This window comes from Fulvia fulva, chromosome 3, assembly GCF_020509005.1.
Source record: "Fulvia fulva chromosome 3, complete sequence".
Lineage (NCBI taxonomy): Eukaryota > Fungi > Ascomycota > Dothideomycetes > Mycosphaerellales > Mycosphaerellaceae > Fulvia > Fulvia fulva.
This window is the reverse complement of record NC_063014.1, coordinates 2,665,943-2,692,669: the sequence shown is the minus strand read 5'-3', so window position 1 is coordinate 2,692,669 and position 26,727 is coordinate 2,665,943. Positions and strand designations below refer to the sequence as shown.

Here is a 26,727-nt window from a genome sequence, read left to right as displayed (position 1 = left end):
GTCTGGACAACGGGTTTACCAGACAAGGATTTTAGGGTGAAACTGGGTGGTTGGACAGCAAACTGTTGGCTGAACTGATTCCACGAAACAAGACTAACTCCAAGGCCAGGAACAAACAGGACATTTTCTAAGACAATTTGCTTTCCAGAAGGACCACCCATTACTGCACTTCCCATATGTGTAGCTTGTAGATAGCCACCCCCAACCTTGATCCACTTCCTCTTTTGAAGAGGCTTCAGTGTCCTGAATAGTGAATCTTGGTCAGTCATATGTGATGATGCACAAGAGTCAAGCAACCACTCGGACGAGGGGTACTTGCCTTTGGCTTCCACAGTGGAATGGGCAACCTCATCAACATCATCATCTTCTGATGGTATCTCAGGGTCTGATGCGTCTTCCTGGGTCGCATGGGCCCTTGCAGGCTTACTAGAGGAGGCCTTTGGCTTGCGGCTCTCCTTCATCTGCTTTGCAAGGTCCGTCATCACCTTGAGGACATCACGAAGGTTTGGTGATGATGACCTCCTACGAGGTGGTGACGGTTGTCTCTTAGCAGGGTAGGTAACCCTAGCTAGTTTGTCCTTGTTCCTAACAGCCTGCTGAGCTGCAGAAAGGTGTGGGCACTTGCTCATAAAATGGTCACCACCGCAGAGATGGCACGTGAGCTTGCCCTGGAAACCCTTCTTAGCAAACATGGCTGTCCCTTGATGAATCATTGATTCTTGCTTCTCCCTAAGAATTGCAAGAATGTCTTGTGGTGAGAGATTCACCTGGGCATCAATTGCATCGCGAATTGAGCCAAATGAGTCTGGCAGAGCTGCTAAGAGTTGCTGGATCTTTCTGTCCTCAGTCTTGATGTCTTGGAACTGAGGCGAGATTGAAACAGCCCTCCTTGCAATTGAGCTAAGCTCCTGCCAGGCGTCATCTATAGACTGGTCTTCTGTCATCACGAAATTGGTGTATTGCTGAAGCAAACTTCTTCCAGTAGCGAGAAGTCTTCTCTTATATTTAGCTTCAGCCCATTCCCACAACTCCTTCGCATGCCGGATCTCGTATGTCATCTCTTGGTCATCTGTCGACAGACAGATGTACATCTCATACAGGGCCGTTGCATTGTGCCGTCTGTACGATGCCTTCCTTATCGCTTGATCCAAAGGAAGGGATGACTCCGATGATGCAGAGGGTGTCGCTATAGATGGGGTTGCAGCGGGAATGTCCGTGATGATGTCTTCGAGGACCCAGTCAACCTGCTTTGATACCAGGTGTATTCTCATCAGCTTGAACCATGTTTCGTGGTTCTCTCTTGTCAGAAGAGGTGCTGCTCTCTTTCTTATGAACCCAGTCTCGTTCTCCATTTTTTGTAAGTTGAGGGACAGGTTGGCTGCCCTCAGGTAAAAGGATGTATTCGGTCGTACGCGATCGGATCGAAATGGGATAAACCGAACGCGAGGTTGATAGCGGAGAGGATGGCTATCCGCCGGGAAGAGGAGGAAAGTCGGTCGGTAAGGATCGTGTTGGTGCTGAGACACTGTAGCGTAACTCTCTCAGCAGAGGGGGTTTCTGAGACACTGCGGCTCTCTCAGAATGAACAGTTAGTCGATGCGAACGCGATGTCCGGAGAGCGACTCTTCTCAGTAAGCTCGCCCACTTGTCTGAGGTATTGGCACAGGCTCCCTGACTCGGAGTCTGACAGTGCCTCACTAGGCTCTTTCACGTCTTATATGCACCTACAGCGCGGCTGTAGCTTCCTGTGCAATGCGGGTGCGGCCTCCAGTCTGCCTTCCTTTTGTTCTGAAGAGGAATAACTCCAATACGACTTTGTCGAGGGTGAAACACCGAGTTGCTAACCCGGGCTCATAACCTGTTAAACAGGTACGAGTTGCGCAGCAGTGGAAGACGGCGGATCACACAAAAGACGAAGAAGGACCCAATGGGATAGCGTGTATCTACATACAGTATCGCCGGTGTTGGTGTAGGTAGATGCTAGGTGTCCGGATGTTTGCCAGCCTATAGGGGCTGGCAAACCCTAGTCACGTGATCTATCACATGACACACCCACACCTACATGCTTGTCCTGCGGCCTGTATGTTCTCAACATATCTCTTAATCTTATACTCTTTCTATCTTAGAAAGTTCGGTTACTAACTACTATCTACTACGCTTAGGTAGCGGTCGTACCATTTCCCTATTACTATAGGTCGGTAGTAAGGGAGCTAAGGTTCGGGTTAGCGTTCGCGTTATTTCGTAGACGTAGAGGGCGGTAGTCGCCGTCGTAACTATATATTAGGTATTCGGGGTTCGTTAATACGTACGAGCCTATACGGTAGCGGTAGTACTTACCCTACTTCTTAAGGTCCTTACGCTACTTACGGTTTAATAAAGGTAGGTTCTATAAGTAAACCGGTAGGTCCTCCTTCTTCTTCGTACCGACGTATTATAGTAGTCGCTAGACAATTATAGCGGTCGTACTAGTAGCTACGGCGCCTACGGTATTACTACTACCCTATACGCCGTTATTGTTCGAACTAGGGTTACTACGTAGGCGCTTCTTCTATAGATATAGTCGGTCGGTCTCGTAGAAGCTCTTATCTAATACCGTATATTCCTTAATAACATCCTATATGTCGTATAAGCGTCTATCTACTTCTCTATCGCCGAAAGTCTTAACAAAGTACTTACGGTTTAGGCGGTTATAAAACAGTATTAGCTTAGTCTCGTCGGTCTACTCTATCTAAGTACGTAGCTTCGAGTAGCGAGCGTAGAAGGTAATAAAGGTCTCGCCCTACTCCTACTTATAGGTAGTAATATTAACTATAGCCTTAGTTCCTTCGTTACGGGTACCGTACTAGCGCGTTATCTAATCTAGTAGTTCTTTACTAGTCTTGAACTCGTTAAATAATTATTGTCTAGGTACGGGGATTCTCGGCTTAATACTTCTCTAAGGGTCACCCTATGTCTATCTATATATAAAACGTAGGCCGTCTACCTCGGAGCGGAAAGTAGTTATAGTTAGCTTAAGAAGTACGCTACTATACTAACTATTAAAGTTAGGGTCGTTATCGTTCTTAAAGTACTTTAGGTTAGGTACGCCCTTACTAACCTCGATACCGCGTATTAGAGTACGGTTAATAGTAAATAGGCGTACTAAAAGTTCGGTCAGGGGAGTCTATATACGGGTGTTACGCGCTCGAGAGTCGCGACCGTTATTATTATTAGGTCGTAGACGGTTTCTATTACGTCCTCGGTCGTTATTACTATTACCGTTATTATTATCTTTACTACCGCCTCCGCCGCCGCCGCCTCTACTAGTAGCTTTACGATACTTACGTATTAGCTACTCGAGTAAAGTCTCGCGCGGAGGTAAATAGGAGGGTCGGTAACTAGAGCGGCCCCTACCGCTATTCTATATAGTGTCTTTAGTAGCTTAGAGTCGAGTCTTTAGATCGTTAACCTCCTTCTATAGAGCCTAGTTCTTAGCTTTAGTATTCTATACCTTCTTCTTCTCCTTTTTATAAATCTCGCTAAATTACTTATATAGGTTATTAGCCTCCCTATACTTTTTCTCTACCTCTTATAACTTTACTAGATTATAATCCTTCTTACTCTTTAGGTCTACGGCCATCTTCTATAGTATAGCCTCCTCGCTTTATAGTATCTTATAGATACGGTTATACTCGGTATATAGCGTAGTATACTAGGTATTCTAGAGGTTATTAGCTCGATCTATTATATCGAGTTGTCTACCTTTAGTAATCGCTATATTTACTACCTATAGTACGAAGTCGTAGGTAGTCTTTAGGTACTAGGATACAAGGGTCGTAAGTTTATCTAGTATAATATTCTAGTATTCGGATACAAGAATGTGCTCTACCTCGTCAAGTAATAGGTATACCTTGTCTAGGTCGTCGCCTAGGTTCTCTTCGAGCTTAAACTCGAATAGTTCTATAAAGTTAATCTTACTACCTTCTTCTCGCTCGAAGGCTTTCTAGTAAGCTTTATCAATTTCCTATTATAGCGCGATACCGGTGTCTACTATAACCCGCCGGTTGTCGTCCTATATCTAACTCTAAGGAAAAGAGGAGAGGTCGGGGAAAAGAGATATACGCTACTTACCTTTACTCTTAGGCTTTAGTAGCGGTAGTATACCGCCGTTTGTCTATAAAGCTATATTATCTAGGTTCGGGGGAGGCGTAACGATACCTACTTCCTAACTATCTACGAGCGCGCGACTATCTACTAATAATGTCGCCGCGTTACGTTCTCTAGGCATTTACGCGCTATACGCCTTACCGTGTTCTATATTCTAATACGACTCTACGCGTTCTTCGAGTTCTATAGTTCTATCTATTCCTATTATTACGCGTCCCTTACCTAGATCCGCGATCTAGGTAGGGTAGTAGAATAAACTATAAGGGCGCGCGTACCGTAGGGTCCGAATAAGAGAGTTATTACTCTACGAAGCTACGAAAAAGGAGCGCGAGGCGCGGCGAAGTTATAACGTGAAGCTAAGCCGCGCTAACCCGATACGGAAGGTCCGCGGTTCACCCGGGCCGACGTAGCTATAGTAAGGGGTCGCGGGCTACCCGTAATATCCGTCGAGTCTCGGCCTTCTCCTTATACTAAGGAAATATACTATATCTTTAATTAAACAACTTTGCTTATTTACGCGCTAATCTTATATAATAGATTATTGCCTACTACTTTCTCGTCTACTTATATAGATAGATAGATTTGTTATTCCCCTATTCTAGGACCCTATTCGGCCTATATAGGTATATCTCTATTGTTATATATAAAGGGAAACCCGAATAGGTAAAAACCCTTCCCGCCCCCGACTTCTCCTTTTCTAGATTAGCTTTCCCTCTAGACGTACGTAGTCTATATTACTACCCCGTTAGCCCCCGCTCCTAGCCGGTCTCGTCGCGCTACGCCGTATCCTCTCTTCCTATACTACTCCTACTAGGCGGTACTGTTCTAGCTAGCCCTTCTCTAGTATCTAGTTCGTAATACGCCGTAGGTCCTTAACGTTATTAAGAAGTGCCCTAATCGTCCGGTTTCTCGCCTTTACTATCTACTCCCCCCTTCCTAGCGACTACCTCGGATAGACGAGGAGTACGTACCGTATATTCTAGGAGTAATAGCCGTAGGGATAGCTAGTATTCGTGTATTCTAGAATCTTCCTCTATAATAGGTACCCCTAGAGGCCGATATGTTCGCTTTGTAGTTAGGTTACTATACTACTCTATACCCTCGTAAAGCGGTAGTAGATAAGCTTCGGAGGGTACTTGACCGCGGATTTCGTAGCTAACTATTCCTTAGATTATCCCGCTAGCTAAGGGCGTCTACTATACCCTATACCCTAGTTGTTCTACCTCTCTTTCTATAGTTACTCTATAAACGATTTCTTACCTTCCTATTATATTACTAGCTATTCGTCCCTTACCCGGTAGTTCGGCTCGTTTCCGGGTCGAATGCCCTTATACGCTAGTACTAATTCGCGGGCCCTTACGACTATACTAGCGATGACCTTCTATACTAGGTACTATACCGACTTACCTAAGTAGGAGGTCCGTAGTCCCTAGATATATAGGTCGATCGGCGGTATAGCGGTCTTATACTTAAGTATCCTTATTAGTATCGACTTATATACCCCGGTCACCTTCCTTAGGTATTAGTTTTAGATCTTCGCTAACGGCGCGACGAGTCCCTCTAATAGGTAGGCCCTCTTGCCTAAGGACTATACTTAGCTACTATAGGTAAGGACTGGTCGTATAATAGCCGTATATAGAAGTCGTAACTACCGAAAGTCCGCCCTCTATATAGACGTAGTAAGCCTCTAGTATAATACTATATTCTGTTTAGCTTTCCGTAATATTGCCTATACGTACTTCCTCTACCGTAGCGCCGGGTCTACCTATAGTCCGAGGATCCTAAGCTAATTTCCCGGGTTAGTCGTATACCCCTATATCTAGTAAGGAAGGAATCGTATTTAGTAAGCTAGCTACGAGATAAGGTAACAAGTCTTAACCGCGCTTTCCTACTTATCTAGTACTACCGTATAGCCTCGTTTCGAGAGGTTAGCCCGGAGCAAAAACTTCCCTCTACGCCCTCCCTCCCTATTTACTCCTTAAGCTAATATCTACCTCTATAGGCCTAAGCCCTTTAGTACTCTCTATTAACCGATATACGTATCCGTCCTCTCGGGCTATATAGATAGTATTAGCCGTCGCTACTAGTATATACTACGCCCTAGGTTTTGACGCCCTTTACGTTACCGTAGCCTATCTCTAAAAAGCGGCCGTCTATACCTCGTAGGTTTGCTCGGGGTATATACTACGCCGGGTAGCGTATTCCTTACGTTTCTACCTACTAACTAATATAAATGTTATAGTCTCCCTATAGAGTATATAGAAGGTAGGGACAGAAGAGCCTTAGAGTGCTTAGAAGTCGTTAAGAAGTGACAGTCTAGCTTAGTATATAAGCGCTAAGAATTATATACCCCGTAATATTCACTACGGGACCTAGCCCTCTAAATTCACCCCTCTACTAAACCTTAACAGATTCACTTCGGCTCGTAACTATATAACTTACGGCACTCCCGCGACTACCCGCGACTACGCTAGACCCTAGAAGAAGCTCGTAGAAGACTCGGAACGTAGGGCAGGTTAGAATAAGGTTTTAAGTAAAGCTACTAAGCGCGGCTTCGTATAGGTTAGCCCTATTAATACGGGGATACGTACTCGCGAGGGTCGCGTATAAATATCTAGCCTCCCTAGGCCTCTCTTACTTTCTTCGTCTTTCGTTTTGTATAGTAATCATACTATACCCTTTTATATCTATACTTCGTACCTATATTCTCGCTTTTACCCTTATATCTTATAGGCTAGGCTCTCGCCCTAACATTACGAAAGACTAATAAACCGTTAACTACTCGAGTCATCCTTATAGGTGACTACGCTACCGATAGAGGTGTTAACCTCGATAACTAAGACACTCTATTCCACTTTAGTAAGTAGACTAATATCCCCTTCTCGAACGCCGCTACCTTCGGTACCTAGGCAAACGCTAACCCCGATACCGCCTACGCTCTTATTAACCGTACCGTCTCCTCTTTCCGCGAGACCGCCTAGTAGGTCGAGTAAGTAAACAACTAAGTAATATACCTTTAAGGTATTATAAACACCTTCTAGAACCTCGCCCCGTACGCCGACGATAACCGCCGCTAGTACTTCTCTAAGAAGGTTAACGACCTAGACGAGTTCGACGGTAATAAGAGCAAGTTTAAGGCATTTAAGACATAGCTTACTATTAAGCTATTAGCTAATACCGACCACTTTCTGTAAGAGAAGGACAAAGTTACGTACGTCTTCTCCCTCCTTCGGAGAGACGCCGCGGCTTAGGTATAATACTATATCGATAACGCTACGTAGACTATCGGCTGCCCGGACGTCCTTACCTTAATATAGGACCTCCGTACTACCTTTAGTGATCTAGACCGTAGAGCTACCGCCTAGAACGCTATCTATAACCTCCTCTAGAAGAATAAGAGCTTCGCCGAGTACCTCGCGGCCTTTAACCGCGACATCGGGTTTACTAGCTATAACGAAGAGACTAAGAAGAGTACTCTCCGCCGTGGTTTGTTAGTAGAGCTTCTTCGAGCCCTCGAGGATAAGGACGTCGGTACTATAAGCTTCCGTAAGCTCGTCGAGACCTACTAGCGCCTCGACTCTAATATAAAACATACCGCCTCTCTCCTCGCTTCCCGTTCTTAAGGTCGTTAGCCTCGTAGTCCCGGAAGCCACTTCGCTACTCTACTAGGCGCCGCCGCTCCTACGGCTCTCCCTCCCGTCTCTATAGGTAATACTATAGATCTTAGCGCTAGTACCGCCGTCCCTCGAGTCTAGGGCCTCGTTAACTGTAAGCTCACTCCTAAAGAGAAGCTTCGCCGTCGCTAGGCCGGACTCTATACCTACTACGGCGGTCTAGGCTATATCGTAGCTAACTATCCGTAGCTCGCTACCCGTAATACCCGTAACCCGGTTCGCGGCGCTATCGGCGCTATCGAGCCTACTCCTACTACTCCCGCTAAGTAGAAAAAAGCCTAGGTCTTCCTTATCGACGCGATAAAGACTAAGAATAACGTTTACCGAAAGTAAAGAGAGGAAAGAAGTTAAGGATCAATATAGTATAGCTAGACCTATACGACGAGACGGGTAAGGACTACGCTTATAAACCGTTCGTTACGAATATAAATGACGGCTTAAAGAAACTCTCTTCTTCCAATCTCACTCTTATAGACACTAGCGTACTAGGCGAGTCTTTTATAGACTATAAACTCGCGACCTCTCTTAACCTCGAACCCTAGGAACTAAAGTACCCTCGTACCCTTGAACTCTTTAACGGCACGGAGACTACTACTAGTAAGATTACTTATATTGTATACACGTCAATCACCCTCGGAGGCAAGCGTATGTCGATCACTAGCTTCCTTACGTCCCTACCGTATCAGAAGTTTATCCTCGGCCTCCCCTAGTTTAGACGATACCGACCTATTATCGACTAGACTTCCCTTACTATTAGCTTCCCTCTAGAAGTTCCTCCGGTACCTCCGCCTTCTCCACCGCCTTAGCGCGGTCCTAAGTATACTAAGATCTTCTATATAAACGCCGCTACCTTCACTACTACTACTAAGTAGCCTAAAGCTTAAGTCTTCGCCGCCTCTCTCCGCGATATCGACATCGCCCTCGAGAAGCTCGATAAGAAGCGTATACCTACCGACCCTACTACGAAGGTCCCTCCTTAGGTATACTACATCCTCTACGTATTCGATACTAAAGCCGTAGACGAGCTGCCTCCTTATCGCCCTTACGACTATAAGATTGAGCTAGAAGAAGGTATAGAGACACCGTTCGGACCGCTATATTCTATGTCCCGAGAAGAGCTTATCGTCCTTAAGAGATACCTCGAAGAGAACCTAAAGAAGGGGTTTATTCGAGCGAGCCGTTCTAGCGCTAGTAGTCCCGTTATATTCGTTAAGAAGCCCGGCAGTAGTCTACGCTTCTACGTAGACTACTAAGGCTTAAACGCTATTATAAAGAAGAACCGCTACCTAATACCGTTAATTTAGGAGACGCTCGAGCGCCTCTCTAAGGCTAAGTACTTTACTAAGCTCGATGTTATCGCTTCGTTTAACAAGTTACGAATAGTAGAAGGACACGAGTATCTTATAGCCTTCCGTACTTACTACGGGCTATTCGAGTCGCTCGTTATACCCTTCGGCGTTTATAACGGGCCTAGTACCTTCTAGAACTTTATTAACGACATCCTTTAGGAGTTCCTCGATTAGTTCTATACTACCTACATCGACGACATCCTAGTCTATAGCGAGACTAAGGAGGAGCACCGCGAGTACGTCTATAAGGTCCTTTAGAAGCTCGTAGACGCCGGCTTATAGCTCGATATCGACAAGTACGAGTTTAAGAAGACCGAAGTCAAGTTCCTTAGTTTAATTATTACCGTAGACGGCATTAAGATAGACTAAGAGAAGATCGACGCTATTGTCGAATAGGATGCTTCTACGAATATTAAAGAGGTCTAGGGTTTCCTAGGCTTTACTAACTTCTACCGCCGCTTTATCTACGTATTTTCGGGCGTAGTACGCCCTTTAACGAAGCTCACGCGTAAGGGTAAGAAGTTCGCCTAGACCGACGAATGCTAGGAGGCTTTTAACTTGCTTAAAGCGAAGTTTATTAAGAACCCGCTTCTATAGCACTTCGATTTCGAACTAGAGACCCGTATAGAGACCGACGTATCCGACGGCGTAGTAGGCGTTGTCCTACTATAACGCCGCTCGCCTAAATCCCCCTAGTTACCTATCGCCTTCCTCTCTAAGAAGATGACCGCTACGGAGTATAACTACGAGATCTACGATAAGGAGCTTCTCGCTATCGTTAAAGCTTTCGAAGAGTAGCGCCCCGAGCTCGAAGGCTCTACTATACCCGTCTAAGTAAGCTCCGACTATAAGAACCTCGTCTACTTTATAAAGAGCAAGCTGCTTAATCGTCGCTAGGCCCGCTAGAGCGAGTTCCTCTCCCGGTTTAACTTTATAATCTCGTATACGCCCGGTAAGGCCAACTTAATAGCCGACGCCCTTACCCGCCGCCCTAGTAACTCTCTAGTTAATCGAAGAGGGGGCCGGCAAATCGTAGAGTAATAAGTCATTAAAGAGCATAACCTCTCTTCCGAGCTTCGAGAGTACCTATCGAACGGCTAGCCTACGCTCGCCGCTTCCTTTACTACTCTCGTACTCGCTCCTACCTACCTTAACGAGAGTAACAATAAGTCCGAGCCTAAAGAATACGCCTCGGACGCTAAGGACTTAAACGACGATAAAGAGGGCTTAGTAACGACCGACGGCTTATCCGAATTAGACTTTAAGGGGTTTGATAATAGATAGATAGATTTATTATTCCCCTATTCTAGGACCCTATCCGGCCTATATAGGTATATATCTATTGTTATGTACAAAGGGAAACCCGAATAGGTGAAAACCCTTCCCGCCCCCGACTACTCCTTATCTAGTTTAGCTTTCCCTCTAAACGTACGTAGTCTATATCACTACCCCGTTAGCCCCCGCTCCTAGCCGGTCTCGTCGCGCTACGTCGTGTCCTCTCTTCCTACACTGTTCCTACTAGGCGGTACTGTTCTAGCCAGCCCTTCTCTAGTATCTAGTTCGTAATGCGCCGTAGGTCCTTAGCGTTGTTAAGAAGTGCCCTAATCGTCCGGTTCCTCGCCTTTACTATCCACTCCCCCCTTCCTAGCAACCACCTCGGACAGACGAGGAGTACGTGCCGTACGTTCTAGGAGCGATAGCCGTAGGGGCAGCTAGTATTCGTGTATCCTAGAACCTTCCTCTATAATAGGTACCCCTAGAGGCCGATGTGTTCGCTTCGTAGTTAGGTTACTATACTACTCTATACCCTCGTAAGGCGGGGGGTTTGATAATAAGGAGCAGCCCAAAGGCATTATAGTACGAGTACGAATAGCGTACGATGCCGACATAGACGCCTAAGAGTTAGTTTAGGCCCTTAAATCTAGCGCGAGGACATTCCTAGGCTTCTCGCTATCCGAGTACGAGCTCTAGGAAGGTATCGTCTACTTCCGTAAGAAGCTTTACGTACCGTAGCCCGAAGGCTCTAATATCCGAGCTAAGATTCTTCAAATTATCTACGACTCCGCCTCTAGGGGTCACCTAGGCGTAGCTAAGACCTATAAGCTCCTCGCTAGGTATTACTAGTGGCCGTATTCCTAGAAGGACGTCCGCCGCTACGTACTAAACTACGCTACTTACCGAAGAGCTAAAGCTAACCGCTACCGTCCCTACGGTCTCTTACACCCTCTCCCGGCTCCTAATCGTCCGTAGAAGTACATTACTATAGACTTTATTACCGATCTTCCTTACGGTAAGACCTTTAGCGGCGTAAAAGTAAAGGCCCTTCTAGTAATCGTAGACCGTTACTCTAAGGACCGGTATATAATGCCGTGCTAGAGTATGACCGTAAAGGAGACTACTCGCTTATTCTATAAATTCGTCTAGCGCTTTTAAGGCCTCCCGGATAGCATCACCTCTAACAGAGGCACCTAGTTTATCTCGTACTTCTAGAAGCGTCTATATACTATCCTAGGCATCAAGTATAACCTCTCGACCAGTTTTTAGCTATAGACCGACGGCTAGACCGAAATTACGAACGCTATCCTCGAGTAGGTCCTTCGTTACTTCGTCGACTACTACTAGAAGGATTGGCCTTAGTATATCCCTACGGTAGAGTTCGCTACTCGTAACTAGGACTCGGAGACTACTAGCTACTCTCCCTTCTATACTACGAGAGGTTACTACCCTCGTATAGGTATAGAACTAGAAGAACCTCTCCCGCCTACCGAAGACGTAAACGAGTAAGTAGTAGACGAGTTCGCTACTATACTCTTATAGATCTATAAAGAAGTTCACGACGAGATAGTATACGTATAAGCAATCTACGAGGATCAAGCTAATCGTCGTCGCTAGCTAGCTCCCGACTACTAAGTAGGCGATATAGTCTACCTTAACTCTAAGAATATTAAGACGGACCGCCCCTCTAAGAAGCTGAACTAGAAGAACCTAGGTCCTTTTAAGATTACCGAGCGTATTAGTTTATACGCCTACCGTCTAGCTCTTCCTACGAACATAAAGATCTACGACGTCTTCTATCCCGTACGCCTTCGGCCGTCGGCTAAGGACCTATTCCCGAACCAAAACTAAGACATACTAGGTCCTCCCGATAAAGTAGAAGTCGACGAGCCTATTAACCTACCTTCTAACGACTATACCGTCCGTAAGATCCGGGGAATCCGCGTAGAGCCTAACGACGTTAAAGGACTACCGCCGATCAAGTATAAAGTCGAATAGTAAGGTTGCCCTAAGTAGGATACCTTATAGGAACCTATCTAATATATTATCTTTAATCGTTAAGCAATCGAAGAATACTACGCCCGCGTAGACGGCCTAGAAGTCAACATCGGTAGGCTCTTCGAATCTGAGCTCTTCGACGGGGCTTACTAATAGTATATCGACTATAATATTAGGCCTAGGCCTAGTACTAAAGCTAAACATCCTCGATATATAGAACTACTACGGCTTTGTAGGAACTTAGCTTTGTTCGGGGGGGCTACTATTATAGTCTCCCTATAGAGTATATAGAAGGTAGGGACAGAAGAGCCTTAGAGTACTCAGAAGTCGTCAAGAAGTAATAGTCTAGCTTAGTATATAAGCGCTAAGAATCATATACCCCGTAACATTTACTACGGGACCTAGCCCTCCAAATTCACCCCTCTACTAAACCTTAATAGATTCACTTCGGCTCGTAACTATATAACTTACGGCACTCCCGCGAGCACCCGCGACTACGCTAGACCCTAGAAGAAGCACGTAGAAGACTCGGAACGTAGGGCAGGTTAGAATAAGGTTTTAAGTAAAGCTACTAAGCGCGGCTTCGTACGGGTTAGCCCTATTAATGCGGGGACACGCACTCGCGAGGGTCGCGTATAAGTATCTAGCCTTCCCTAGGCCTCTCTTACTTTCTTCGTCTTTCGTTTTATATAGCAATTATACTATACCCTTTATATCTATACTTTGTACCTACATTCTCGCTCTTACTCTTATATCTTATAGGCTAGGCTCTCGCCCTAACACGACGTTACTAGCGGTAGCGAGTCCTAGGCGTAGATTGTAGAAACGAAGTGACTGTTTATTATACCTTAGTACGCCTTAGGTTATATCGTGACTAGTACTTAGCGTCGGCGGTACCGGTCGTATCGTTATTAGTATCGCTAGTACTGTCCGCCGAGTCTATTAGCTCGGTTATATTAGGCTCTAGTGCTTGCTATCCGCGTAGAGGTCCTAGAGCGCGAGGGTTCTTATAATAGTAGTCTACTACAAGTTCGTCTATAGTGCCTTTCAAGTTAATATAAGGTTCTTTAGTATATAACCTATCTACCTATTTAATAGTATAGCTAACACTCTGCTTTGCTTTTCTAGTCTAGCGACTGTCTACTACTACTACGGTATTGTGCTATTCCTTAACTTCGCTATCGACTTCGGTAAGCGTAGATTCGTACGTCTATAAAGGGAACGGGTCTTCGGCGGATAGTCGTAGTAGGTCGGTATAGAATACGTAGTATATTCTTATACTCGTAGGCAGGTCGAGTTCGTAGATATCGGTCGCTACTTTCTTATAATCGTAAAGGGGCCTACGTTCTTATAATCAAGCTTCTTCGCTAGTCGTTTAGTACGAATATTTCCGTCTTCTACTATTAACCCGCCGTCGCTTATCGTATCTAGTAGGTCTGATCTTAGCTATCGACTACAGTCTAACTTCTGTCATTCTATTAGGTCTACTACGGTTACGGTTCGTAATTATTAGTAGCTATAGTCGCGGCTGTCTCGAATCCTCGACGGTTCGGCGGATATTAATATTAATCCTACGTATCTCGACGAACTCCTACGAAAGTGTCTACGACTAACTATATCGTGTCCTCCTCTTCTATATACTTCCTACGTGTATAGGACACTCGATTATACTACTATAATCTGCCTCGAACTCGGGGTCTTATTCGCTAACTCCTACTAAAGTGTCGTAAACCGGTCGGTAATGTCGCCGATAATACGCGTACTTACTATAGAGGGATTTAGAGCGGTAGAACTTAATAATACGGGTCTAGGCTACTCTCGGTAGGTAAAAGGGTGTCGTAGCTAAGTAATCGAATAAATTCTACGGAGAAGAGAAGTTCTAGCTAAGGCGCGTATCGAAGATAAGCGCGACGTTCGCCGAGCCGAGGCGTTACGTTATATTTACGAAGTTACGTAACCCGAAGGCCGTAGGCCGTAGGGCTATACCGTGACAGTCGGAGACTCTAATAAGGGTGTAGTATATTAAGGATATAAGCCCTCTTACTAAGCCGGTTAGGTTATTAAAGGCTAGCTATTAATATCGCGTCCGGCTAAAGCTATAGAAGATAGTAGGGTACGCTATTAGTAAGGCTAAGCTATTTAACGGGCGACGCTACGTTCTAATTAATAAACTGCCGTAGGCAATAATAGTAATAGTTAAGCTAAAAAGTAATAATAAAGTAGTATTAAAGGTTAGTTAAGGAGTAAAGGAGAAACGGGCGACGGGGTAGATAACTATAATATTAGGCCCTTACGTCGGTTATACTACAAATAGTTTAGCTTATTATCTTAGACTATATACTACTAAGTCCGAAGTCCGCGCTCTACTACTATATTCTATATTATATCAACACTACTAAACACTAAAGGATAGTAATAATCGTCTAATCGTTATGTACCTTATATAACCTCGATAGACTCGAGTATAATATCGCTCCGGTAAGCTTTAGTAACTCTTCCTAAGTTTCTAGCTTTCTAGTCAGTATTACTAGCGCTATCTTAGCGAATAATATTAGTCGTCGTGCTTTATAGATGACCTCCTTCGGTTCTATAATACTAGCGAACATCGGTACGATTGTTAGTAGCGTACTAGTGGCCAAAGATGCCGATAATAGGATCGCCGCTTACTTTATAATCGTTTTCCTATTCCTCTATAATACTAGCTTTAACATCGGACGCCTATCCGACCGAGCTTTTGCCGTATACTATATAAACTAAGGGCATAAGCATGTTCGTCTTAGTCGGGCAGGCTTTACTTATTATTAATTAGGTAAGCGGTTATTAAAGTCGTTAAGTAAGAGCTAGGCTAATAGGGTATAGTATATTAATCTAATCGCTATCGAACGGATCGGCTAGTATTACTAGCTATTCCTTAGTCTTACGACAATCTACTTTACATTTCTAGAGACGTAAGTACTTACCTTATAATAGATCGCTACCTTATTTAACGACGATAAAGTCTCGACTATTATCGAAGGGGTCGATATAGACGAGAAATTGCCTACAATCTCTATTCTAATAGTTAAAGTAGACAAGACCTTAGACGATAAGGTTCTCTACCGCTATGTTAGCCGTTATAGAGTTTAAGGATATACCTAGTATAAAGCGGGTCGAGTAGTAGCTTATACTTTATCTCTCTGACGGGATTATACGTTACTAAGGCATTCGAACTACTTAAAGGTTTACGTAGTAGGAACTTTATAAGCTATATAGTGACTATGTTACCCGGCGGTATATATTACATAATTTGTTAAACTAAGCTACGATATACGCCTAATTATATTTAGTACACGAGAAGTCGGTATTTAACCTCTTAGTAAAGCGTAAAGACGTACCTTTAGGTAATTAACTTTGTCTAGACTATAAAATGACGAGCTGGCCCTAACTACTATTCACCTCGATAACATTAGACTAATAGGTACCGTCCTAGTAAAATTGACTTTCCCTCCCGCGTCGCCGAAGTGAATGTCTACTACCTCGTATACTAATATTTAAAAACACTTTCAGCTTGTTTATATATCTCTCCGATTAGCTAGATCCTTTATATCTTTATCTTCGCGATACTATCTATACTATCTACTCTATCCTATAAACTTAATACCTTTTCTACTACTATCTAGTAGTATTATTAAGATCATAATAGATAATATAGTCGCCACTTCTAGCTCGAGCGCTAGATATCGTCTATTAGAGTTACCTAGCGAAATTAGAATAATATATACGTAAAGGTCGGTAAATACATTCTAGAAGTCATCGAGGTAGACTTAATAGACCCGGGAGCTAGCCTTAGCGATATATTCGCTATTACTAATACATATAAGTAGGTTAAATAGGAGTTCGATAGCGATTTCTACGGTAGTAGGCGCGTTAAGATCTCCGGCCGCCTACTCGTATCCGCCGAGGTAGAGGTAGTAAAGGTAGCTAAGACACTTGACCGCTTCGTCCGGGACTATATACTACTACGTAAAGTAAAAGAGGTCGAACTCGACGTCGGTTAGATCTCGCTATACTATTTCGTACAAATGTAGCGTAATATCGAGGAATCATTTCGAACGCTAAGCAAGACATATAAGAACTTTTTACTAGCTTATATATGCCGTTTAGGATAGCACTTAGCGATATATATAGATAGATATTTCATTAAGCTGTTGTAGTGCCCTTTGGCCTATGCAGCTATGCTATCTTGTTTTTGTATATATAGAGGGGAAACCGTGTTGGTGAAAACCCCTCCTCCTTCCCGCCTGTCTTTTCCTCCTCGTTGTCGTCTTAAATTTCCCTTGTTAGGGGTACGCTAGTGTCATGGGCCTGCCCTGATGACTACCCTATCTGCAACCCCCCTCGCTTCCGCCTCTTGTCTATCCACTCCTCCGTCTCGCTCGCGAGGCTAAACTGCTGGAGGTATCCCTGCTGTAGTATCCACCGAGAGATTCGGCGAATGTTGCCTTTGTCCCTAATAATTGACTTGTAGTCTCTCCTTCCCGCTTGGTGCCTCCAATTTCCCCTGCCTCTCGCCCACTGCGGGCATCGTAGTAGCATATGTTCTGGGTTTTGCGATGGGTAGCCACACTGGCAGGCTGGGCTATAGATGTCTAGTGCGCGTCTTCTGAACAGGTAGGCCCTTAATCCAATGTGTTCGGACCTGATTTGGATCGCTATGCTTGCTTCGGCCCTTGTCAGGTCCCTATATAGCTGGTAATTGTGTCTCTGGAAGGCTCGGAGCGCTATCGGGCCTGTTGTCTTAGGGGGCTTCCTTTTCCAGTCCTGCTCCCATAGGCAGCTCGCTATCTGTTCCGCTAGGTTTTGGGTCTTAGCCTTGCTCCCGCCGGCCTGGCGAGTCCTACGCTCCTCCTCCTTTCGTGCTAGCCATTCGGTGCTTGCCTGTACGGCCGTAAAGGTCGTAAGGTCATCCTCTTTTTGGCTTGTCCTATATCCTGCCCCTCTCCGGTAGCGGCTTTCTATCTTATTCTTTGCCTCCTGGATCGTGGTTTGTGCTAGGTAACCTGTCGTCTTTGCCGCGTATTGAATTCTCATTCCCCGGATGTACTGGCCGATTGGTGGTATTCCTGTCTCCATTTCTACCGTGCTTGTTGACGTTGTCTTGTATGCGCCTAGTACCCTACGTAGGTTGCCTGCCTGTGTCCTGTTTAGGGGTTGCTCTATCCGTTTCGGGATCGGCTTGCCTGCGCCTCCTGTTCCCCAAATCTGTGCCCCGTACAACATAGCTGGTCTGACGATCGCCTTATACATTACTCTTGCCTTGTCGAATGTTGCTCCCCATGTAGATGCCGTAAGCCTCTTTATCGAGGCTTCATTGACTTGCGCTCGACTCTGGGCTTTCTTAATCTGTACATTCCAGCTTAGCTTCGGGTCGAGCCAGATCCCTAGTACTCGTAGCTCCGCTGATGGCTTGGTCTCGTAGCCTTGGATTCTTACCGCCGCCTTCATATTATGGTGTGTTCTCGCTTTACTGAAGTGTATAAGTTGGTACTTTTCAGGGGCGAACCGGGCACCATGCTTCTTTGCCCACTCCTCGCATTTCTTGTGCCTATCTTCAAGGAGGCGACAGTTCTCTTCTGTCGAGTCTGACCAGGCTAGGATGTTTGTATCGTCTACGAACCCCGATGCTGAGGTTTGCGGAGAGGTGAGTAGGGGGATTAGATCCGACATAAATATTAGAAACAGGATAGGGGAGAGAGTAGATCCCTGAGGTATTCCAGTCTCTGCCTTCACCGGGTCGGACGTGTACCTTCCTAGGACTAGGTATGTCGTCCGTTCCTGGAGAAAGGAGAAGACGAACGACGTTGCCCACTGGGGGATGCCTTTCTGCTGTAGGATATGTATTAGCCTTTGGTGTGAGACGTTGTCGAAGGCCCCTGCGATGTCGAGGTAGCGATATATATATCTCCCTACTAACTAGAGACCTAGAGTACGTTACGGCGCGTCTATAGGTAGTATACTTTAACACTTAGAACAAGGCCTATCTCATAGGCGGCGACGGGGAAGAAGACGATCGCGTTAGCAAATACCTATTTATAGTCGAGTGTATTTTAAAGTCACTCCGTCCGGTCTAGTAGATTACTTAGGAAGCTAACGGTAGACGGAAGAAGCGCTACGGTAAAGAGGTTAAGAGGTAGTTTAGGATAAGCGATCAAGCGCTATAGTAGCTATTAGAGCCTTGAACGGTAAGGAGAGAACTCTTAGGTAGCTAAAGACTAGGGTTAGTAATAAGAGTATAATCTCGAATAACCTATAATAGTCGGCTAGTTATATAAAATAGTAGTAGATATATATAGTTTCTTAGCGAGTCCTATTCCTAAGTCTTTACTTATTATAGCCAAAAACACGTAAAAACTCTCTATTATATACAGATCACGTTGAATAATAACTAACGCTAAACGCTAAATCACGACACTTTACTTCTTATACTAATACTCTTCTCGCCTATAAGATACTTTCTACCTCACCTCCTATACTCTACTAAACCTACTACTAGGTACGTTTCTAAAAGGTACCTAACATCGAGGGGTGCCTAAGACTATGTTGTATAATAAGCGCGTCGTATAGTATATATCTTACGCGGTCTACTATAGTCTAAGACACTACTACGTAGTTCTCGAGTATAACTAAAACGCTTCTTCTTATAGATATAACCTACGAAACATAGAGAGCACTAACGTCGACGCCGATATCGACACCTCGAAGTATTATCTATTAGAGCTACTAGTAGAGTTACGTAACTATATCTACGCGTACGTTACTAGCGGATACCCGGAGATCTATATTATCGACCTAGTCTATCTAAGCCGCTCTAGCGACCGTAACGCGTTAATTTTGCTAAGACTTATAAGTAGCTAAAAAACGAGTACAGTAGCTACTTCTATAGCGAGAAAGTAGTACGAGTCCTAGCGCCGGTACTCGAGGTAGGCTCGGTAATAGTAAGCCGGGCTAAACTAAAGTAGGTACTAAATAGCTTTATAGCCTAGAACATTATCCAAAATAAGCCACACCGGGTCGAGATTTACGTTAGACAGGTCGACCTAAACTAATATCGAAATCGAGAGTAGTAGCCGACTATTAAAAGCGCGGTTCGACGATTATTAAAGACGAATACGGAAGTAGATCTAAGATTCGACCTCGACTACCGATAGCACGTTAAGATTAGACTAGATAGCCCTAAGTCTACCGCCGTATAGCTAGACGTAGCATATTTCTATTAAGATTATAAGACCGACCGAGTACGCCTCTAGTCTATTAAAGCGTTCCTAACGTTCGAATAGTACGTACTATAATCGCTCTTTCCTATCTAGTAGGTCCGTTAGGGATCCCGCGGTCTGCTCTAGAGCATTAGTTAACCTACTAGGACTCGATTCGAGTACTAGGTTAAGCTAACGGAGGTGGAGCTATAGTAGTTACTTAGTATTCTAGATGCCTAGCCGAACACTAGAATCGTAAGCTAGAACTATAGTCGCGGCGGCTTAAACACGGTAATAGAGTAGGCGAAGGGAGTCATTAGTATAGTGATGAGGGGTTAAGTTTGAGGACGTAGATAGAGGATGATACTCGCTATCATTCCTCTAGGAGACGAGGGTGGATATAGTACAATATAGTGGGCTCCTACCTACCCTCGTTCGACGCTTTCGGAGCTGTCTAGCCTAACGACAGTATGCTCGACCTAAGTAGACCCCTCGATACGATAGAGCGCGTACTTCCGAATCGGACGTAGCTCTTCCCTACTTCTACGACGCCTACGGGTCGATCTCTAGTAGCACCAAGTAGAAGCGTGTCATCTAGAGCCTGCCGCCATGGATTACTTTCGCTCTTTAGTGATGAGAGTCGGGGTTTGAGTACCTCGACGGAGGATGATGCTCGATGTGGCTACCAAGAAGGCTTATAGATGACGCGATGCACTTCGTCTTCTGAGTCTCCTGACGAGACACGATTGAGCGGTCTGTACTGTACATAGCCCGCGACTATGACACGGTACTATGATGCTTGCCTTTCATGATCTAGCAGAGTATCAAGGTAGTGTTTCGAGGATCTGCATTTGCCTACAATCTAGTAGCCGGAAGTAATCGAAGCTCGGTACAATCTTTCTTGGCCGGTCAGCCCAACACCTAGATGATCGCTGTAGGCCTTAAGCTATGTATCTCCCTGGGACCAAAGACGAAAGTCGAGACCTCGGCTTAATGGACAGGGTTTGACGAGACTGATACGAGATCAATCTCCGCGCTGATATTCCTGTCGAGTCCTGGCACGTCTGTCGCGAGTACGCATGAGTTATCAATAGGGCATGTGATCTCTATAGCGAGTAAGCTTCGTCAGTAATGGAGTCAGCGCAAACAAGTGGTGTCAACTTGAAGACCCTGGATACCTCTCATTCACTTTATTCTCTTTCTGCAAAACACTCCGCATCTCACTCTCAACACTCTCACAGCCACACCTACAGTCACAGCCACCGATTCGAGTACCACCGACATGCAGAGCACCAAACCCCACGTCGACTCTGTGAAATGCCACCTCCTCAACTTACCAGCAGAGCTGCGCAACCATATCTACGAGGACGTTAGCGAAGGGACTCCGCAGACCTTCGTCATCGACCTGGTACGTTCCTGAAGGGGAAGGTGTCGAGCAGTGTCTGAGGATATGGTGTGAATGGAGCGCGTCACGCAGCGCGTATCTCACACGGTCAACCATAGTCTAAGAACTGCCACATGGTCCTCGAATATGGCTAACACACTTCTGTTTGTAGGTCAGTTCAGTGCTTTCCAGCGATCGCAATGTGTTGAATCTCGCGAAGACCTGCAAGCAACTTAAGCATGAGTACACCAGTTACTTCTACGGCCGAAGTACGCTGCGAGTTCTGGCACCTGCAATCAACACAAGCTTTGGAACGGGAGCCGTCCAGTTGAGGAGCGCACTAGACCGATTCGTGAAGCAGTACATCACTTGGAACGAGCCACCTCGACTCGAGATTGACATCGGACGAGTCGACATGATGCGGCCCAGAGAGCAGTGGCCGACCATAGAGGGTCCACTTCGACGACTGGCAAAGACATCCACAAAGATCGACCTCAGCTTCGACCTCGTGCGCAATACATCACACGTTCATTTTGAACTGCACGTCGAGATCAGACTCGACTCCCCTGAGCATGTTGCTGCGCAGCTGGAGGCGACGTATTTCAGCCAGCGTCACAGGGCTTTGCTTCTTGACCGTGATATGCCGAGAGATCCCGATGTTTCGGTGTTTCTGGCATTCGAGAGCACATCTTGCGGTCACTGTTTCCAGTGTGGTGGGTTCGTCAAACATCACGAAGCCGCAGGGATTATCGAAATTGGACCAATTTCGCAAACTGGTTCGAGTTTACTGAGGATAAGCTTCAGCAGCTGCTCGATCCGCTCGAGGCTGAACAGAGGACTTGAAAGGGACAGGTGGAAAGCGTTGGCTGAGATCGAGCACGCTTGAAGGAGAGGCTGAGGAGCATTGCAGACCGGCAGTCCACTACTATTCGAAAGCGTGTTAGCTGTTCTATTGGTCTAGAAAGGGTCGTTGCGTTCGAGAGCCCAAGGCGACCATGTAAGATGCTCACAAATATCGACATTGGTCGACAGCGGCAACGCCTAAACTATGCGACCCTCGGACGCGGTAATGGGATGCGAAAGTGAATTTTTCCCTCGGTTGACGCGGGACCCAGATCTGATGTTGAGGATGAAATCCAGACCATGCACACGGACTCCTTTGACGGATGTTCTACTAGGACAAAACTTGCGTTCCTTTGTTGTACCATAGCGTGGTAGGAGATCACAATGCTCAGCATGGCCGATTCGGGCAAAGTCCCATGATCCTGGTGCTAAAACGCTAGAGAGTTAGTACATTGTATTGAAGAGAGATCGCAGGGGCTATACAGTCGCAGCAGAGCTAGCAGTCTCTCTCAGTCCGACCCTATAGGGGCTTGCTGTCGTGCGCATTGTCGTGCGTATAAAACGAGCAAGCAGCTGCGAGACACTGCTAGCTCCACCGCAACTGTATGTACTCCCTGGAACTTAGTCACTGATGGCAGATGCAGTCCACAGTCGTCAAGGGTGTCATGGAATCGTCGTTGTTCTCCCTAACAGCTGGTGTTGTGGTTGGTGTCAAGCGATGAAGTCCAATGGAAGCCCGGAAGTCCCGATCGAGCATGCCGTGGATCTTGTGTACGCGCAGTGGGAACCTCCACTGCAAGCTCGACACGAGATGCCACTGCCATGGCCCATAAGTAGCTAACATCGTATGCATTGAGTGTTCGTGAGTACATATCATCACCACTGATCATTCTTCAACCATAGCAAGATGCCACCCCTCCCTTCTAAGCGCGAGAAGCGCATCGTAGGCACCTCCCTCAAGATGTACTTCGACCTCCCCTCCACACTCCGCTACATCGAATCGGTAGCAGAGCTCTCATCAGCCGCCGACGCAGCGAATGTCGACTTCTTCGTCATACCAGACTTCGTCACTCTTCTCTCAGCAAAAGAACGCTTGGCTGGCACGAATGTCATACTAGGAGCACAGGACACTTGGCACGAGGCCAGAGGAGCCTTCACTGGTGAGGTCAGCCCTTTAACGCTGAGCCAAGCAGGCGTGAAGGTAGTAGAGATCGGTCACGCAGAGCGGCGAAAGCTGTTTGGAGAGACGGACGAAGATGTCGCGAAGAAGGCAGCTGCGATTGTGAGGAATGGCATGATCCCGCTTGTGTGCATTGGTGAGAAGAAGAAGGGAGAGGTCGCGTCACAGGCTGTGGGAATTGCTGTGAGTGAATGCAAGCCGCAGATAGAGGCTGCACTATCGCAGATACCGGATGATGCGGAGGTGATTCTGGCGTATGAGCCTGTATGGGCTATCGGTGCTGCTGAGCCTGCGGGAGCCGATCATGTTGTGGCTGTTACACAAAATCTCAGAGCACTGTGCGCGGATAGGAAGGGGAGGACGAGGATACTGTACGGTGGCTCAGCTGGGCCAGGCACTTTCGAGAATCTGAAGGAGGGTGTGGATGGGTGCTTTTTGGGACGATTCGCGCATGATGTGAAGAACTTGGAGAAAGTCATACAAGAGATGAAGACATGAGACGACGATATGCAGTACAAGTCGTAGCGCTGATCAAAGCTGGGCTCTTGAGTGAACGCGAGTGAGTGTTTGTGGTACGTCAGCGCGATGCTTTGCCCGCTCGATGCTGTGCCATCTGCATTCACTCCCGGCCACGTGCTCGGCTGAGTCCCGCCGACTAACGCCTAGAGGCGAGTAAAACCACTTCTGCTCTCTTCATCTCACACCTTCCGTCTCCACGTTTGTCAACGCGAAGTGCAAAGTCATCAACATGGGTCAAACAACCTCGTCGCCTCCTACACCCTGCCGACTACAACAACTGCCAAACGAGCTCCGCAACCGCATCTTCGCCCTCGCAGTCATCAAAGACGGCTCGATACTGGTCTCGAAAAAGTTCTCCGGCGGCAAATGCGTCGTGACTCCGGCGCCTCCTCCACTCGCTCGCACATGCCGCCAGTTCTACCACGAGGTTATGCCGGTATACTACGGCAACAACACCTTCATCGCCTATGGATCTGTCCGCACACATCCCAAGATGCCCAACAAGTTCGAGGAGATGTCAAGATGGCTCAGGGACGCAGAAGCTCGAGCAGTGATGTTGGACAAGCAGCAGCGGGACGGCACAGTGAGGCATGTCAAGCTGGTCATCTCGCATCTTCCATACGACTTCGCATGTGGCGATCTGCGACGCTGGGGCACATTCATGATTCACATCGAGGATGGCAACATCGAGGTCGAGTCCAGCGGTATCTTGCAGGCGAAGTGTATCTGCGTTCCTCGTCAATTGGCTTCGCAATACAGGGGCCAGCTGACGGAGTTTGTGGCGAAGCTCGAGAACCATTGTACTGAGCATCTGCTCTTCAGCAAGCTCTCGTACCGCGAGTCTGAGGAGTATTGCTGGCAGTGTGGTATGCTGCGAACTGTGCCTCGAGCATACGGAGGCTGAGTAAGTCCCTCGAGGTGTGCAGAATGAGAACCATGCTAATAGACGATAGCGTCATGTACGACATCATTTTGGCGAGTCGGGAATGTCCAGAACTCCGAGCCTTGTCCATGGGTCGTTTCTTCAGAGCAGATTGACCGAAAAATTTGCTAGACCTGGAGGAGTCCAATAAATGCGCAGAAAGTCAATGCCTTCGCTGGGTGGATAAGAGAGCTTGTGACATACCCACCAGCTCTTACTCAGTCCCATAGCAGACCAATCACCTTCTGCCACCCCTTCTTCGCAGGTTCCGGCATCTCTGGCTTGCGCTCGATCTCACCAAGGGCATCTTGTAGTGGCATCTCCTCAAGCTTCACGAATCGTGTCTTCTTGAACACTTTCCATAGTACGAAAGCCGTCAAGACCAGCGGTATGTCCAGGTAACTCGAAACAAAGCCACTTGTTGACCAATTGCCTTTCGTAAAAGTGCTGAAGCCCGCCGTGAAAAGAATGACCACACACATGACCAACGCCGCCGGTGTCGAGAAAGTCGTCCACCCGTTGTGCCAAGGTAGTGCTGACATGGGTATAGCCTGCTTCTTCATGGCAAGGATCAGGCGTTGGTGGTTGATGAGAATCGAGATCCAGCTGATCAGCACACCGCAAGCTGTAAGATCCACAAACCAGTAGAAGACTGTCAGAGCGCCATCGGACAGCGACATGAATGCTAGGAACATGAATGTTGTCTGCACGATCACGCAGACATACGGCACACCCCAGGAGGTGGTACGCAGCAAGATGCTGGGTGCTTGCTTCTTTAAAGCTAGGGCGTAGAGGACACGAGTTCCGGAGAGCAGAGCCTGGTTGGAAGAAGACCACGCCGAAGTAATGACCACTGCATTGACCACAGATGGGATGGCTTTGATGCCGGCCGCTGAAGCCGCAATAACGAAAGGGGACTGTGCTGCAGTACCGGACTGATCAGCAAGGCGCGGGTCGTCGCTCGAGACCAGCATCCCGACTACCAGCACCGAAAGGATGTAAAACAGGAAGACGCGAGCAAATACCCGTTTGCAAGCCCGAGGAATAACCTGTCGTGGGTTTCTAGTCTCAGCAGCCGCCATAGCCACAGATTCTGTTCCAGCAAAGGAGAACACCGCGGAGCTCATACACGTCCAGAAGCCGAGGAGCTTGCCCCATGAGCCTGTAGAAATGTACTCCACGAATGGCCCAGGATCCTTCCAGTAATGGAATCCAAGGCGAGGGACTCCAGGAACTCCTCCGAGGTTGATCACCAGCCCGAGAATGATCAAGAAGATGATAAACACAATCTTCAGCAACGCAAACCAGAACTCAACCTTCCAAGCTTCATCAGCATCGTTACCATCCACCCCGCCACCTCGTAGACCAACTCACCTCACCATAAACCCTCACCAAACTAATCCCCACCACGAACGTCATCCCAATAACCAAGCAAATCCAAACACTACTATTCAAATCCGTCCAATACTGAAACAACACACAAATCGCACTTATCTCCGCCGGCACACTCAACCAATTCCCATAAACAATATTCCACCCAATCGCAAACCCCATCGCCGGATCGACCAAAAACTCCGCATGTCTCACAAAACTGCCCGTCACGGGCAACAAAGCCGTGACCTCCCCAAGGGCAAACTGGACAGCGCAGACGATCAGGCCGACGATGGCGTAGCCTAACAGGGCGCCGAGAGGACCGGCGGTCTGGATACTGGAGCCAAGACCGAGGAAGAGACCCGTGCCGATTGCGCCGGCGATGGCGATGAGGGAGATGTGGCGTTGGTGCAGGCCGCGTTGGAGTTGGGTGTCTTCGGCGTGGGTGACGAAGTCGGTGGATGTGTCGTGTCTGCTTGAGGAGGCGACGTTGGTGAAAGTGTTGTAGTCTGGTGCGATTGAGATGAAACCGCCATTCTTGCCGTTGCTGATGGTGGGTGTATTCTCTTCTGTATCGAGGACCATCGTGATGGTGGCGATGCTGTTGATCTGCGGTTATAGTTCTTGTCGTTAAATGTCGTCAACTCGTGTCATCGTGGGTTGGCATCTTCATTAAGCATTATTGTAACAAGTCAAGAGATATCTGAAAGCTTACGACAGCCATGGTGCCGACATGAAATGTAAAGATGGCGTGCTGTTGAGATAGCTCTATCTCCGGCACGAAGTCTATAGCTTCGGCTGATCTCGCGTGCGACTGCCGTTCTTGGCAGATCT

At 46.8% G+C, this 26,727-nt stretch overlaps 5 protein-coding genes across 5 annotated transcripts; 3 read left to right on the top strand and 2 right to left on the bottom strand.

The window, feature by feature from the left end:
* Positions 1-16,365: 16,365 nt before the first annotated feature.
* CLAFUR5_20248 (uncharacterized protein) lies at positions 16,366-16,528 on the bottom strand (the record flags this gene model as incomplete). The annotated part of the gene is made up of 2 exons (XM_059463084.1): positions 16,366-16,437; positions 16,502-16,528. The coding sequence occupies 2 exons, from the start codon at positions 16,526-16,528 to the stop codon at positions 16,366-16,368; spliced, it is 99 nt and encodes a 32-aa protein (XP_059318926.1).
* Positions 16,529-20,956: 4,428 nt separating this feature from the next.
* CLAFUR5_08198 (uncharacterized protein) lies at positions 20,957-21,944 on the top strand (the record flags this gene model as incomplete). Its single annotated transcript, XM_047907346.1, has 2 exons — positions 20,957-21,082; positions 21,231-21,944. The coding sequence occupies 2 exons, from the start codon at positions 20,957-20,959 to the stop codon at positions 21,942-21,944; spliced, it is 840 nt and encodes a 279-aa protein (XP_047759589.1).
* An 864-nt stretch (positions 21,945-22,808) lies between these two features.
* Positions 22,809-23,579, top strand: CLAFUR5_08197 (Putative triosephosphate isomerase; the record flags this gene model as incomplete). The annotated part of the gene is made up of 1 exon (XM_047907345.1): positions 22,809-23,579. One exon carries the CDS (start codon positions 22,809-22,811, stop codon positions 23,577-23,579), a length of 771 nt encoding a protein of 256 aa, XP_047759467.1.
* A 250-nt stretch (positions 23,580-23,829) lies between these two features.
* On the top strand, positions 23,830-24,504 carry CLAFUR5_08196 (uncharacterized protein; the record flags this gene model as incomplete). Its single annotated transcript, XM_047907344.1, has 1 exon — positions 23,830-24,504. The coding sequence occupies one exon, from the start codon at positions 23,830-23,832 to the stop codon at positions 24,502-24,504; it is 675 nt and encodes a 224-aa protein (XP_047759458.1).
* Positions 24,505-24,740: 236 nt separating this feature from the next.
* Positions 24,741-26,478, bottom strand: CLAFUR5_08195 (Dicarboxylic amino acid permease; the record flags this gene model as incomplete). The annotated part of the gene is made up of 2 exons (XM_047907343.1): positions 24,741-25,838; positions 25,897-26,478. 2 exons carry the CDS (start codon positions 26,476-26,478, stop codon positions 24,741-24,743), a joined length of 1,680 nt encoding a protein of 559 aa, XP_047759455.1.
* Between the last annotated feature and the right edge of the window lie 249 nt (positions 26,479-26,727).